The sequence below is a fragment of the Gopherus evgoodei genome, chromosome 15, assembly GCF_007399415.2.
Source record: "Gopherus evgoodei ecotype Sinaloan lineage chromosome 15, rGopEvg1_v1.p, whole genome shotgun sequence".
Lineage (NCBI taxonomy): Eukaryota > Metazoa > Chordata > Testudines > Testudinidae > Gopherus > Gopherus evgoodei.
In genome coordinates, this window is record NC_044336.1 from 28,753,156 (window position 1) to 28,767,230 (window position 14,075).

At 43.9% G+C, this 14,075-nt stretch overlaps 1 protein-coding gene across 1 annotated transcript in view; it reads left to right on the top strand.

Annotated features, from left to right (window-relative positions):
- Positions 1-14,075, top strand: part of DNAH17 (dynein axonemal heavy chain 17) — a 104,678-nt gene that overhangs the window by 23,045 nt on the left and 67,558 nt on the right. Inside the window, exons 22-35 of the mRNA XM_030534893.1 lie at positions 1,389-1,505; positions 2,515-2,601; positions 3,147-3,299; positions 4,594-4,842; positions 8,004-8,126; positions 8,406-8,753; positions 8,846-8,937; positions 9,504-9,630; positions 10,260-10,412; positions 11,405-11,530; positions 12,606-12,713; positions 12,854-12,985; positions 13,384-13,544; positions 13,711-13,867. Of these exons, the coding sequence (XP_030390753.1) occupies positions 1,389-1,505; positions 2,515-2,601; positions 3,147-3,299; positions 4,594-4,842; positions 8,004-8,126; positions 8,406-8,753; positions 8,846-8,937; positions 9,504-9,630; positions 10,260-10,412; positions 11,405-11,530; positions 12,606-12,713; positions 12,854-12,985; positions 13,384-13,544; positions 13,711-13,867 (2,133 nt within the window). The remainder of the gene's footprint in view (positions 1-1,388; positions 1,506-2,514; positions 2,602-3,146; positions 3,300-4,593; positions 4,843-8,003; positions 8,127-8,405; positions 8,754-8,845; positions 8,938-9,503; positions 9,631-10,259; positions 10,413-11,404; positions 11,531-12,605; positions 12,714-12,853; positions 12,986-13,383; positions 13,545-13,710; positions 13,868-14,075) is intronic.

Consider the following 14,075-nt stretch of genomic DNA (forward strand, 5'->3'; position numbering starts at 1 on the left):
GATCTCATTCCACAGACAATGTTTGTAGCCAGTCCTGTAATAAACTATATACAGATTTATTCAACAGGAAAAGGAAATGGAAATGGAATTATTTACCAAGTTAAAGAAGGTAAACATAGATACACAAATGAGTTACAATCTCAAGTTTCAAAAGTAATAAAAACTTCTATAATAAGCAAGCTCTAAGCACTGGGGATCCCTTGTGCATGCCTAGAAACTTTGTCTCGCAGAGTCCAAGCAGCAGAGAGAGACAGTTTCTTCTGGTTAGGGGTTTATATTCCCCTCCTCCCATGTGTTCTGAGCTGCAAACTCAGCTGATGAGAGGAATCCACTTGCATGGCTCATCTTCATGGGAGGTGGGGGAGCAGAGCACATCTTTTGTCCTCTTTAATGTTCCACAATAGTTTGGCTGCTGTTAAGCAGGACGCAACACCTTTGGTTCCTGATCGGCATGTCACACTAGTTAATGTCTCTCTCCTGTGTGGTGATTTACATAGTTAGAGAGTCTTACGACACCAAGGCTCCAATGTTCCCTTTCAGTATGGGAGACTAATGTTATAAATGAGGCTATGTCTATGTCTACACTACTGCAGGATGGACGCTCTGGCGATCGATGCACCGGGAGTCAATTTAGCGGGTCTAGTGAGGACCCACTAAATCGATGACCGAGTGCTCTCCAGTTGACCCCAGTACACCACCAGGAACAAGACAAGTAAAGTAAGTCAACAGGAAAGTGTCTCCTGTTGTCCCAGTGTGGGGTAGACACTGCAGAAGGTCGACCTAAGCTATGTCGACTCCAGCTACATTATTCACGTAGCTGGAGTTGCATAACTTAGGTCGACCTACTGCGGTAGTGTAAAAGTAGACTGAGATTATCGAGTGCTTGTGAACTGCTGCATGCATTAAAGTCTAAACACTAAACACACACTCATAATCCTAATCCCTATTTTAACAATGCTAAGACACAGGTGAGCCAGACTGATTCCATCTCTGTATTTGTCAGTGTTCCACTGAGACCTGGGAATCTTGGCATGAGCTGGCACCTGGTCTGCCGGTGTCACGCCGCCACTCTGTATGCAGAGTTTGAATAATTCCGTTCCACGTATTTGTCAACAGTGAGTTTGCTTTGCCTTTGTGGTGCCCATTCACCTAGCTTTGCCCAGTCCCTTTGACGTTCCTCTCAGGTTTATGTTCTTTAGTCTCGACTAACCGAAATAATTTTGAGTTATCTGCAAATGTTGCCCTGCATGTTCACTGCCCACATATTCTCCTTCGTAAGGAACTTCAGGATGTATTTGGGTTCATCTTTGCCAGACAAAGCATAAGCATCTGTTACCTGTCTTGGGTGAAATGGGTTTTGGTGTTGATTCTACTTTTGCTTGCTGTAGGATCTGCCGGAGCAATGGAACAACACCAAGAAGTTATCTTTCCAGGTGAAACAGAATGTGGCTCCTCTGCAGGCCACTGAGGTCACAATCCTTCGGAGGAAGTGTCAGCAGTTTGAGGTACTGTTACTGTGGGATGCTGGAAGTTTCTCTGTAATGGGCTGAGTGGATTGGCCTCAGCTTCTCACCTAGGCTAGGATTTGTGTGACCCTACATTAACGCTGTGTTTACATTTTCAGTTCAGGTACCCGTCCCTGAGACCCTACGCACTTCACAAAGCTTAAAAGCTACAACCTCAACACAAGTCAGTAATGGAAATAACCACTAAGCAATCAGCCAACGAACTGCCCGTATCTGAACCACCAGACTAGTCCTGGTCACCCCATATCAGCCAATGGAGTAGCCCCCCCGCCAATGTGCCAGGAGTGAATCCAGGCCCTGTCAGAATGGGTGGGGAAGTGTTTCCCAGTTAAGGCCTCTCATGGAAAGCCCCATGCTACTAGCCCTGACTAGCTGAATGCAAGAGGGCTGTACTGCAGTATCTCCCCCCCCCCCCCCGATCACAACTGTGCAGTGCATAAGGAAGGAGAGGGGCTTTGAAGGCAATATGTTCCCCAGCCATGCAGGGCTTTATAGGCTAATACCTTCCACCCCAGCAGGGAACTAACAGGTGACAGGGCAGATCCCAGAGCAGCAGTGTTTCTGGCTCTTTGTCTGCCCAACAAGCAAGCAGCCACATCCTGCACTAAGTGATTTCCCAGAGGTTTTAAAGTATTGCCCCATGAAGAGCATGTTGGACTCATCTGTCTTGGAGATGACAGCCTGGCTCGGATACCTGTAGCCAAAAGAAAACACACATGCTTGGAAACCAGCCTATACGGGAAACCAGTGCTCTTGGTCACACCAGCTGCCTGGTCATTCAAGTGCTGTGAGTCTGCAGTGGATGCACTTCATTGCCCAGGACAGCAGCTGCAACCCAGCTCCAAACAAGCCGAATTGGCTCAGTCTGAAGTGGGCCTTGGCTCAGCCAGCTAGCCGTCCTCCACACCTGGGCCTCTAACAATGCTGAATGCTCCTACCCGCCTACCCCCACCTGCGTGTGATGCTCTCTGTCTCTGCTTCCTTGCAGATTAAACAGCACGAATTCAGGGAGAAATTTCGAGAAGATGCTCCCTTTTCTTTTACTGGCCCAGATCCATATCGGTCCTTAAACACGGTAATTGGCTGAGATGGGAGGGTGTTTGGGGCAGATCCTCTCTCCACCTGCCTCGCATGGGCTGTGGCTGCTGCAGAACTGACACAATTCTCTTGCACAGATGGCCAGCATGGTTCCAGGAGTCTGCGCTGCTCCTCTGCTCTGATTAGGGTTTGTGACGGAGGCCTAGGGAAGGGGGAAGGGCAAGGCTGTAGAGATCCACCCATCGTGTATTCCTGCATAAGGGAGATGTTTCCTCAATAGTGGCTACTGCACCAGGGGCTGGACTTGATGACTTCTCAAGGTCCCTTCCAGCCCTACATTTCTAAGAGTCTGGACTACATGTGCAGCTGCTGTTCAGCTGCCTAGAGGATGAGGATTCCTCTCTCTTAGACTCCCCACCCTACAGGCTTGGGCCATGCATAGAGAGAGGACTTGGCTCTTTATGTATGTTTTGGCCAGTGAGTTATTCTATAAAAGTGGAGCTGTTCCATTTCTCTTAACGCACGGTGAGGCCACACCAGCACCTAACTGCCAGCTCAGTCCTTTTCTTTTCCTGGTTCTAGCAACAAAAGAGCATCACTGCCATGGAGAGTGAAATGGAAGCCCTGTCCAAATCAGCTGGGTTGTTTGAGGTGTCAGTCCCAGATTATAAACAGCTCAAAGCATGCCATAAAGAAGTACGTTTACTCAAAGAGCTCTGGGATATGATTGTCTTGGTAAGTGTTTGACTTTGGAATGTAGCACGAGGGGAAGGGGATCTGAAGAATGGAGTGCTGAGACATTGCTACTTGCCAGGCTAGTCAGGATCATTTCACTGTTCCCCTTATCCTTCATCACTGCAGGGCAGACACTGTCTTTATATTTGTGTTTGCAGTGCCTAGCATGCTGGGGCTGTGACCCCAGTCGGGGATGCTATGCACTACCCTCAGAGAAACAATAAATATTAATAATAATGGCACCTGCCTGATGATCTCAGCTGCTCAGGGGAGTTTGCTCACTGTTCAGACGAGAGAATGTGTTTGCAGGAAGCTCAGAATAAGGGAAAGAAACTCTTTGCTGGCTTTTAAAACTGAACCACATGGACTTGTGACCTGCAAACAGAAAGCAAGAGATGTGTTAACAGGCTTGGGCTGGGACTCAGAATCCTGAAGTTGCTATTTTTTAAATGACTGTGTGTGAAAAGCAAATGCTCTGTCTGCTGGTGTGGTTAAAAATCACAATGGCTATAGGTGGCAACATCCCCTTTCCAAGGCTCCAGGTGGGGCTAGATGTTGGCAGTTTCATGGCCGGGCAGAATGACCAAAAAGGGAAAGTTTGCTGGAGGCTCTTGTTTGATCACAAATTACTCTCAGCCAGCAGAGGTTTTATTGCGGGAATACTGCTGTAATCCGGAGTGGCACCAATCTGGCAAGAGTCTCCAGCAAGATAGTACAAGCAGCAAATTCAAAATATATGTAACCCTGTTGGCAGTGGGGATTAAACCTGGGACATCTTGAGCTTAATATGGGACCTGAAGGACAGATGTCACTTAACCAGCTTTGTCGCAGGCTCCTCAATCTCTGGCTGGCCTAGCCATCATGGGGGTGTGGGCAGTGTCAGGGAGAAGAGTTTCACACTTAGCAGGCATGGGTTACATACACAAAGCCAAACTACAGACTAAAGCAGGACGCTCCTGTAGTTCCTCAGACAATTGTGTTGATGGACGATGAAAATGAAGGAGCTCTGTTAACCAGGTTCTCACCAGTCCACTGGAGAGGTAGTAGGCCATCTGTCAGTCATGTCGCAACAGACTGTACCAGCTCAGCCCTTGCAACAAGGAGAAACGTAGGGGAACACAAATGTGTGCTCTGCAGTGCTGTGTTGGAGTGAGAGCAACATTAAAGTCTTTTGGAAACAGGAGTAAGAATTGTGAAAGTGGAACAATAGTACACTTAGGATGAATAAGTGATAGGCAATATTGATCTGCATGTTTGTTAACCGTATGGCTTGTGGAACTGATTCCCAATTCAGGTTAATACAAGCATCGATGACTGGAAGACCACCAGATGGAAAGAGATTAATGTGGAGCAAATGGATATTGATTCTAAAAAGTTTGCTAAAGATGTGAGAAGTTTGGATAAAGAAATGAGACCCTGGGATGCATTCACAGGATTGGATAACACAGTGAAAAATGTGATAACCTCCCTCCGAGCTGTGAGTGACCTTCAGAATCCTGCTATTAGAGAACGTCATTGGCATGAGCTCATGCAAGCGACCAAGGTAATCTGAGCAGTTTTCAAAAATGTATTGACAAGTAAATGCCATCATTCCCCAATCCTGGGAAGGGTGATCCGTTTCAAAAGAACCTAAATGACATAGGTGCCTAAGTCCCACTTTCGAAAGTAGCTTTAGTCATGAAAATGCAACTTAGGCTCCTAGGGAACACTTTCAAAAGCATCTAAATCACTTCAGACCTTTAATATCATTCCTTTCATACTGAAATGATCTGTCAGATGATTTACTATTGCTGGATGGCCACTGCTAGCAAGTATCCAAACATATCAAATCTGGACACTCATCAAAATATAGAATAAACAAAAATTAAACGAAGCGTGATGATTGTATCTACTGAACTGTGAATCACTGTAGGGAATTTTAACTGTGTCAAAAGCCTTACTAAAAATCAAGATATATCACATCTGTATCTTCCCCCTATCCATTAGGCCAGTAACCCTGTCAAAGAAAGAAATTTGGTTGGTTTGGCATGATTTGTTCTTGACAAATCCATGTTGGCTATTACTTATAGCCCTATTATCCACTATGTGCTTACAAACTGATTTGTTTAATATTTTCTTTCTAGGTATTCAAGTTAGACTGGCTGGTCTATAGTTCCCCAGGTCCTCTTTGATCCCCTTTGTAAAGATAGGTGTTTTGTTTGCCCTTCTCCAGTCCTCTGGGACCTCACCCATCCTCCAGGAGTTCTCAAGAATAATCACTAACAGTTCCAAAATTTAGTTCCTGGAGTACATTAAGGTGAATTTCATCAGGTCCTGCCAATTTGAATACATCTAACTTATCTAAATATTCTTTAGCTGTTCTGTCCATATTTTGGCTTGTTCCTTCTCCCGTATTAATATTAATTGAGATACATATCTCATCACCATTAACATGTTTAGTGAAAACAGAAGTAAAATAAGCATTAAACACCTCAGTCTTCTGTCATCATTCAATATTAGCTCTCCTTCTCAACTAAAAAAGTAGTGGACCTACACTTTCCTTCAACTTTCACAAGCTCCTAATGTATTTTTAGAACCTCGTCTTATTGCCTTTTATGGCCCTTGCTAGGTGTAACTCATTTTGTGCCTTACCCTTTCTGATGATGTCCCTACATGCTTGTGCTATTCTTTTGTACTCCTCCTTAGGAATTTGAGGCCTCAGTTGGAGTACTGCGTCCTCCAGCTGGGTGGGCTTGAACTGCAGCCCAAGCCACAAACTCCACACCACTATTGTCAGGGCAGTAGCTTGAGCCTGCTGTGATGGGTTCAGTCACAGAGACCCCTTGGGGCTGTCACTTGATATTCTGAAATTACCTCTGAGCCCATTTTCCCTGATGGCTTGAGACTCCGGAACCCTGCCTTGTTGAGCCAGACGTGCCAGTCTGCTGCAACACAGACCCAGGTCTGAACCACGCCCCCAAAGCTCCGGGCTTTAACCGAAAACTACTCAGCTGGTATTTCTGTCTCCAGCACCCAGACACTCAGCTCCCAATGGGATCCAAACCCCAAATAAATCTGTTTTACTCTGTATAAAGCTTATACAGGGTAAACTCATAAATTGTCCGCCCTCTGTAACACTGATAGAGAACGATGCACAGCTGTTTGCCCCCCGAGGTATTAATCACTTATTCTGGGTTTATTATTAAACAAAAATGATTTTATTAAGTATAAAATAAGATTTAAGTGGTTTCAAGTAATAACAGACAGAACAAAGCAAGTTACCAAGCAAGATAAAACAAACCACGCATGTCTAAAACTAATACATTAAGAAACTGAATACAGGTAAATCTCCCCCTCACAGATGTTCCAATAAGCTTCTTTCACAGACTAGACTTCTTCTTAGTCTGGTCCCAATCCTTTCCCCTGGTACAGTCTTTGTTAGTTCCAGGTCAGGTGGTAACTAGGGGATTTCTCATGACTGGCCACCTCTTTGTCCTGCTCCACCCCCTTTTATAGCTTTGGCAGAAGATGAGAATCCTTTGTCTCTCTGGGTCCCCACCTCTCCTTCTAAATGGAAAAGCACCAGGTTTAAGATGGATTCCAGTATCATGTGACATGATCACATGTCACTGTAAGACTTCATTCTGGTACACAGGAAGGCTTGCAGGTAAATAAACCCATTCACACCCAATTTTCCTAGTCAATAGGAGTCATCAAGATCCTAAGCCACCATTAATGGCCCACACTTTGCACAATTACAACAGGACCTCAGAGTAATACTTCATATTTCTAATTTTAGATACAAGAATGATACATTCATACAAATAGGATGAACACACTCAGTAAATTATAAACTTTGTAATGATCCCTTACAAGAGACCTTTTGCATAAAGCATATACCAATTACATCATATTCACTCTCATTAGCATATTTCCATAAAACATATGGAGTGCAACGTCATACCTGCTAGCGTGAGTATGTCTAGCCAGGCTGGGAGGCTGGCTCCAGCTTCAATGTAGACATAATTTGAGTGTTCTCCACCAATAGGTAAGACTTTTTTAGAGTTAATTCGTTAAGCACGAATGGGCTGCAAGCTGAAAAATTCCACTGTGACCCTCTGAGTAGACATTGAAGGGAAAATTCTCAAGCAGCACATGTGCTGGTAAATTGTGTTTTGAATAATCATATTTATGATCCGCTTTATTGCATATGAAAATCATAGATTTCAAATGATCCAAATCAGAGATGTGTGTGTGGGTGTATGCAGGACCAGCTCCAGCTTCTTTGCCACCCCAAGCGGCAAACAAAAAAAAAAAAGCAGCTCTACCATGCCACTTCATTCTTCATTCTTTAGCAGCAATTTGGCAGCGGATCCTTCCCTCCAAGAGGAACTGAGGGACCTGCCATGAAATTGCCGCCGAAGACTGGGACGTGCGGCCCCTTTCCATTGGCCACCCCAAGCACCTGCTTGCTGTGCTGGTGCCTGGAGCCGGCCGTGTGTGTGTGTGTGTGTGTGTGTGTGTGTGACAAAGAGAGAGAAGTTAATCTTAACAAGCTAATGAACTGCAGAAATAATATTTACCAGATGACTGTCCATAAGTATTTGTTTGAAATCTTAGAGAAAAAGACAGCCTTTAAGTATCGTGTGAGACAGCTAGTGTGGGAAAAAATATTAGATGTGTCCCCCGTGAAGAGTATTGCTGACTATGTCCATTCTGCACCAGGTGAACTTTATAATGTCAGACAAGACGACTCTTGCCGACTTGCTGCAGCTGAATCTACACAATTTTGAGGATGAAGTTCGCAGTATTGTAGACAAGGCTGTGAAAGAATCGGGAATGGAGAAGGTACCGTCTGTGCCTTCAGTTCAATTTCGACCACATCGTTCCTAAAATAGCCTTTCACTCTGATGTAGCACAGTCAGAAGCTATAACTTTCAGTTTTTCACTCTTATGAAAAGGCTGAAGGTTAATGTATAGATTCTCACCCTTCCATGATGTGCTTCCGTGCCAAGACACACATTTTAAGTTCTAGGATTTTTCTTTCCTGAAAAGTTGTTGTTTATTTTCTGTACATTTTGAAAGCTTTAGTGTTCAGAGTATTTCTGGATATCTTTGTATTCAAAGGTATTGAAAGCCCTGGATAGTACATGGTCAACCATGCAGTTTGAACATGAACCCCATGCTAGAACTGGTACCATGCTGCTCAAATCTGATGAATTACTCGTCGAGACCTTGGAGGATAACCAAGTGCAACTTCAGAACCTGATGACTTCCAAGTATCTAGCTCACTTTCTTCAGGAGGTGTCAGGCTGGCAACAGAAATTATCTACTGCTGACTCTGTTATTAGTATTTGGTTTGAAGTGCAGAGAACTTGGAGCCATCTGGAGAGCATCTTCATTGGTTCTGAAGACATCCGGAATCAGTTGCCAGAAGATTCTAAACGTTTTGATTCTATCGATAGAGATTTTAAAGTGAGCAAGTCTGTCACCCCCCTCCCCCACAACAATTCTACCCTGAAGGACGAATTTAAATTTAATGCATCACAGATCATCTTTTCTTGCAGGAATTAATGGCTGAAGCAGTAAAAACCCCTAATGTAATTGAAGCAACAAATAAACCAGGCCTTTATGAGAAGTTAGAGGCCTTACAGAAAAGGTTAGAATGATGCCATATTTGGGGGGAAACATTTGGCCAATTTTAAAAACATCCAGATAAATTCTAGCTGCTGGGAGTAAATGCTTTTCTGGATTGGTAATGGGGACTAATAGCCTCACTCCCCTAGATCTCTAGGCCAAGTTTAGACCAGATAAGTAGTGACTCAAATTTAGACCAGATAAGTTTTAGTCTAATGGCCATTCAATAGTCTGTGAAATCAGAGACTAGACTCAGCCCAGTACATGTGTCCAGTTCAAAAAGCAACCATCACAAATGGCCAAATTGTTGGGATCTCAGTAAAGAGGCTAATTATGAAATGGTCATTAAGGCTGAATTACACTAGCTATATTTTCAAAGTGCTGACTCCATTGCTGCCCTCTGAGCCTTAGGCTCTGTAGAGAAGGTTTGAGGCATATTGGTGAAGTCAGATGGGGAAATTGCCACTGCCTGTTCTAAGACTCAATGAAGGCTTTTTTTTCCACTGCAGTCAACGTAGCATGATCACATCACAACCTTTACTTTGCAAAGAATAAAAATATTGCACCTTTTTCCTTTCTTTGTGTTAGCTTGGCACTTTGTGAAAAGGCTTTGGCTGAATATCTAGAGACAAAAAGGTTGGCTTTTCCCAGGTTCTACTTTGTTTCATCTGCAGACCTGCTGGATATTTTATCAAATGGAAATGACCCTGTTGAGGTAGGATTTAAATTTAATGGATAGTCCTTTGTTTCTTACATGAAATCTTTAGAATGTAATTATAATGTCTTTAATCTGAAAGGGTTAACACTGAACCGAATTTATAACTAGGCTTGGAAGGAGTAGATTTTTTATTGGTAAATGTTGGTACACATCAATTTCACAGCACGCACACAACCAACTAAAAAATATTTCCATCAATAAAATTGAAATTTACAGAGAGACAAAGTAAGAAATTCTGCTTGAGAACTTACTAGAAATTGATTTAAGGATATTGACTGTGTATATTTTGACACATGATGTTGACAGTTTGTGTCTTAATGGTTTAAAGCTTTAACTTGTTGAATCTGTATCTACTGCCTTTAAATAATTATTGTCTGAAGCCCCCAACAGTTTCCTGCAGCTGTGAAAATTTAAATTGACAAAAATAGAAAAAAATGCTTTAAAATAAATATCAATATTATCCATCAAAATTTATTTAAAAAATCAAATTCTACCAAGCCTGATTATAACAGTGTGTCAGAGATGCAAGAGTATAAAGAACAGTATGAAAAGTTAATCAAAACTGTAAAATATTTCTGTGCACTGGCAGCAATTCCTGATTTAGCCTTGTGCTGCTTCACTCTAAGGTATGCCGCCACTTGTCTAAACTGTTTGATAGCATGGCTAAGCTAAAGTTCAGAATGGATCCAGACAACAAGCCTTTGAAGATTGGCTTGGGAATGTACAGTAAGGAGGATGAGTATGTGGATTTTGATAAGGAATGTGACTGTTCCGGGCAGGTTAGTGGAGTTATTTACAATTATATTTTAAACATGCAGGTTGAATTGCACTAATACAAGAATAAAGTGGTTTATGTGTCTAAGCCTAAATTCTCCTTGCTGCTCTCAGCTGGGACCTGAACCAGTGAATCAACGGGGAGTCTATTTCCTCTGTCTTGTGTTCATCCTAGTGAGACCAGGCTTCCTCAGTTAGACTTGAAACCATCCCATCTGAGGCAATCCACATAGCTTCTTTCATGTGGAAGATCTCAAAGTCAAGGGAAAAGCCCCCCTGAAAAGCCCATCCAGCATCTTGGTTTACACACGCACACGCACGCACACACCCCATTTGTGCAGGCACGTTGAGTTTTCACATACAAGTGAGTTCCGTTGTCTTTGAGATGGCAGCCTAGGGAGGGAATTCTAAAAACACAGCGACAGTAGGGGAACTAATTGACACCTACATCAATCACATGCAATCCAGAAACCTGCGGCAAGAGACAGGGGAGAAGAGCCTAAGTTGTCTGCCCCTGTTTTGTTTCCTCCAAAGCATCGCAGACTGAGGCCTCTCTGCAGGGAAGCCCTTCAGAGGAGTGTAGTCCAGGGGTGTGGGCCACATATTTATCCCTTACCCAGCAGTGGCCTGTGAGCACAGTGCCAAGGGCAGCCTATTCCTGTTTGTGCAGGGACAGGTCTTGGATGGAACTTTGTCCATATATCCCAGCACTTTTTGGGGTCCATTATTCTAAGTGCCAACCAGAATTTGACCCCCAAGGGTTTAAAAGCAGCCCTGATTTCCTGTACAGAAAGTCATGTGACTGATGGAAGCCAGGATCTTTGTAAGGTACTTCCTGTTAAGGGAACAACTGCAGTTAAATACCATAGCCCACAGTAAGACTGACAAGTCTACGTCAGCTGCTGTCAATTTAAAAACAGACAAACAAAATAGGCAAGTAATGCTGAAATATACTAGCAGGGACACTTATTAGAATGGTGGGGGGCTTTGTACCTAGGTTGAGGTTTGGTTAAATCGAGTGCTCGAGAGAATGTGCTCCACATTACGCCATGAAATTCCTGAGGCTGTTGTGACATATGAAGAGAAGCCACGAGAGCAATGGTTATTTGATTACCCAGCGCAGGTACGGAACTAGTCATGTGATTAGAACATGGGGTTTATTTGATGTATTCAATATGTGCAACACAAATCAAATAAATAGGCAAGTGCAACAGTAATGTCACTGTATGTGCCATAGATACTGTGTTTAACCCTGAAATCTGGAGTATCGCTTTTCTTAGCTAGATATTGAGTGTAACAGTGGTTGTGAGAGGGAGGTGGGCTGGCTTCTGTCCAGGGATCATGTCTGAGATCAATTCAAGTTATAAGAAAACTAGAATTACTGAGTAATGTTGAACAATTAAAGTGTTGTGGTCCCTTTTGAAATCTTGGCTTAGACTGAGACTAGCAAATGATTTAGGGTGAAATCTTGGCTCTGTTGAAATTCCTAGTGGCCTTGCTGGGCCAGAATTTCAGCCCTAGTGTTTAACACAGAAGCAGAGAAATGCAGCCAATCTCCCAGGAGCTGGGGAGGACCATTCTGCACAGGTTAGAGGACAAGGTGCTTAAAACCATGTGGGATGTGTCAGTAGCTTGTGTGTCTGGGGCTCTGTGCCCTACAACAAGGGGGGTAGGGGGGTGCCACTGTGAGCGATGGAAAGATGTTCCTGGTGTGATGAGCTAAGGGAAGGCCAGTAGGCTCACAGAGAAGCCAAGAGAGCTCAGGATTTTCTGATTTCCTAAGAAAGGTTTGAGTGTGCCTGGGCTGGGCTTACGTCTAGCTTTGGACCATTTTCTCTTTGATTTTGAGTTTTCTAGTAAACTTTGTTTTATTTGAGACAGTTGAGTCCTCTTCTGTCTGCAGGGGGAGCAGGCAGAACTGTCCTGAAAACAGGAACTGAATCTTGACCTCTGAAGAGAGGCAGTGGGGGTCTGAAGAAGACCCCCTGCTAGGTTTCTTGGCAGAGGTATGGCACAGGGACCCTTCCCTGAAGTGCTTGTCTGAGCATTGGCCATGCTGATGCCCAGAGCATGGGACTAGACCAAAGGCCGCAGGCAAGAGCTGGGGCTGAGGGGCGCAGGTAACAGCATTGTCACTGAACATGAAATATTCTGCCACTGCCTAGTCTGTGACCCTTTTTCTATGTGGTTTATGGTAGATTGCGTTAACCTGCACTCAGATCTGGTGGACAACAGAGGTCGGCATTGCATTCTCAAGACTGGAGGAAGGTTATGAAAATGCGATTAAAGATTACAACAAAAAGCAGGTGTGTAGCCAGATATTTAGGATTGCACCTATGCTGCAACAAACTCTGTGCAGTCTCCTTAGAATAGCTTTTATCTGGCAGGAAAACTAGGCAAAATATTACGTCACTTTCCTGTGTCAATCCATTCTTTTCTTTCTTAGATTAATCAGTTAAACACGCTGATTACACTACTCATTGGGAACTTAACCTCAGGAGACAGGATGAAGATCATGACAGTCTGTACCATAGATGTACATGCCAGAGATGTCGTGGCAAAAATGATCCTTGCTAAGGTATAAGTTACAGGCTATGTTTTCATTGCTTTGTACATTGGTGCTTTTGAACAAATGTTTTCCTGTAATAACTTTTATTATTTTCAAATATTTTAAAAATACTCCAAATGGAGTGGAGCAATAAAGCATGAACAAAATAGTGTTGCTTGCAAATGTAAGAGTACATGTGATCCAGTGAGGTAACAACCGAACAAGGGTTCACAGGAGACTGGGTAATGTATACATGTTCTTTAAACCTTAATGTGTTAAGGGTCTGGTGCCTTGTTCACAATCTGAGCACCACAATAAATAAATAACTCTAATATATATGAGGACACCTGGGGGAATGAATCACTAGGGTGCATTTTCACTGGAAGCAGTCACAGAAAAAGTAAATACATTTTCCATTGGCTCTGCAGGTGGAGAATTCTCAAGCGTTCACCTGGCAGTCCCAGCTCAGACATCGGTGGGATGAAGGAAAAAAGCATTGCTATGCTAATATATGTGATGCTCAACTTCAGTATTCCTATGAATATCTGGGTAACAGCCCTCGACTGGTCATTACTCCACTTACAGACCGGTACGCAAGGTTCAGCTCCTGCATCCGTATCTAACATCCGTGCAGTCAAGATTTGCCTTAAAACTCGACAGCAATTGCGGGAAGTGGCAGTTTGGTAGGCTGGGCAGTGGTGGGTAGGGGACTGTTGCTGGCCATTTAGGCATGATGCACTTGCCTTGCATTTCAGCTGCTACATCACTCTGACCCAGTCCCTTCACCTGATAATGGGGGGTGCACCTGCAGGCCCTGCTGGCACAGGGAAAACTGAGACCACTAAGGACCTGGGCCGAGCTGTAGGGATCATGGTCTATGTCTTCAACTGCTCTGAGCAAATGGACTACAAGGTAAAACTCAAATGAGTGAACGTAATGAATGAGTTCAGTGGATAGGATCCCAGAGCCCCCTCCCCAGGCATTGTCAGGGAGCAGTCCTAGAAGGGGGTGGGGGTGGGGGGGGCATGTTCAAAGTGCTGCTGCATTCTGCCTCTTGCTGGCTGTGAAAAGGCTCCTGGGGGGCCATTGCGGCCCTGAGACTAAATTACACTGGAGGGCA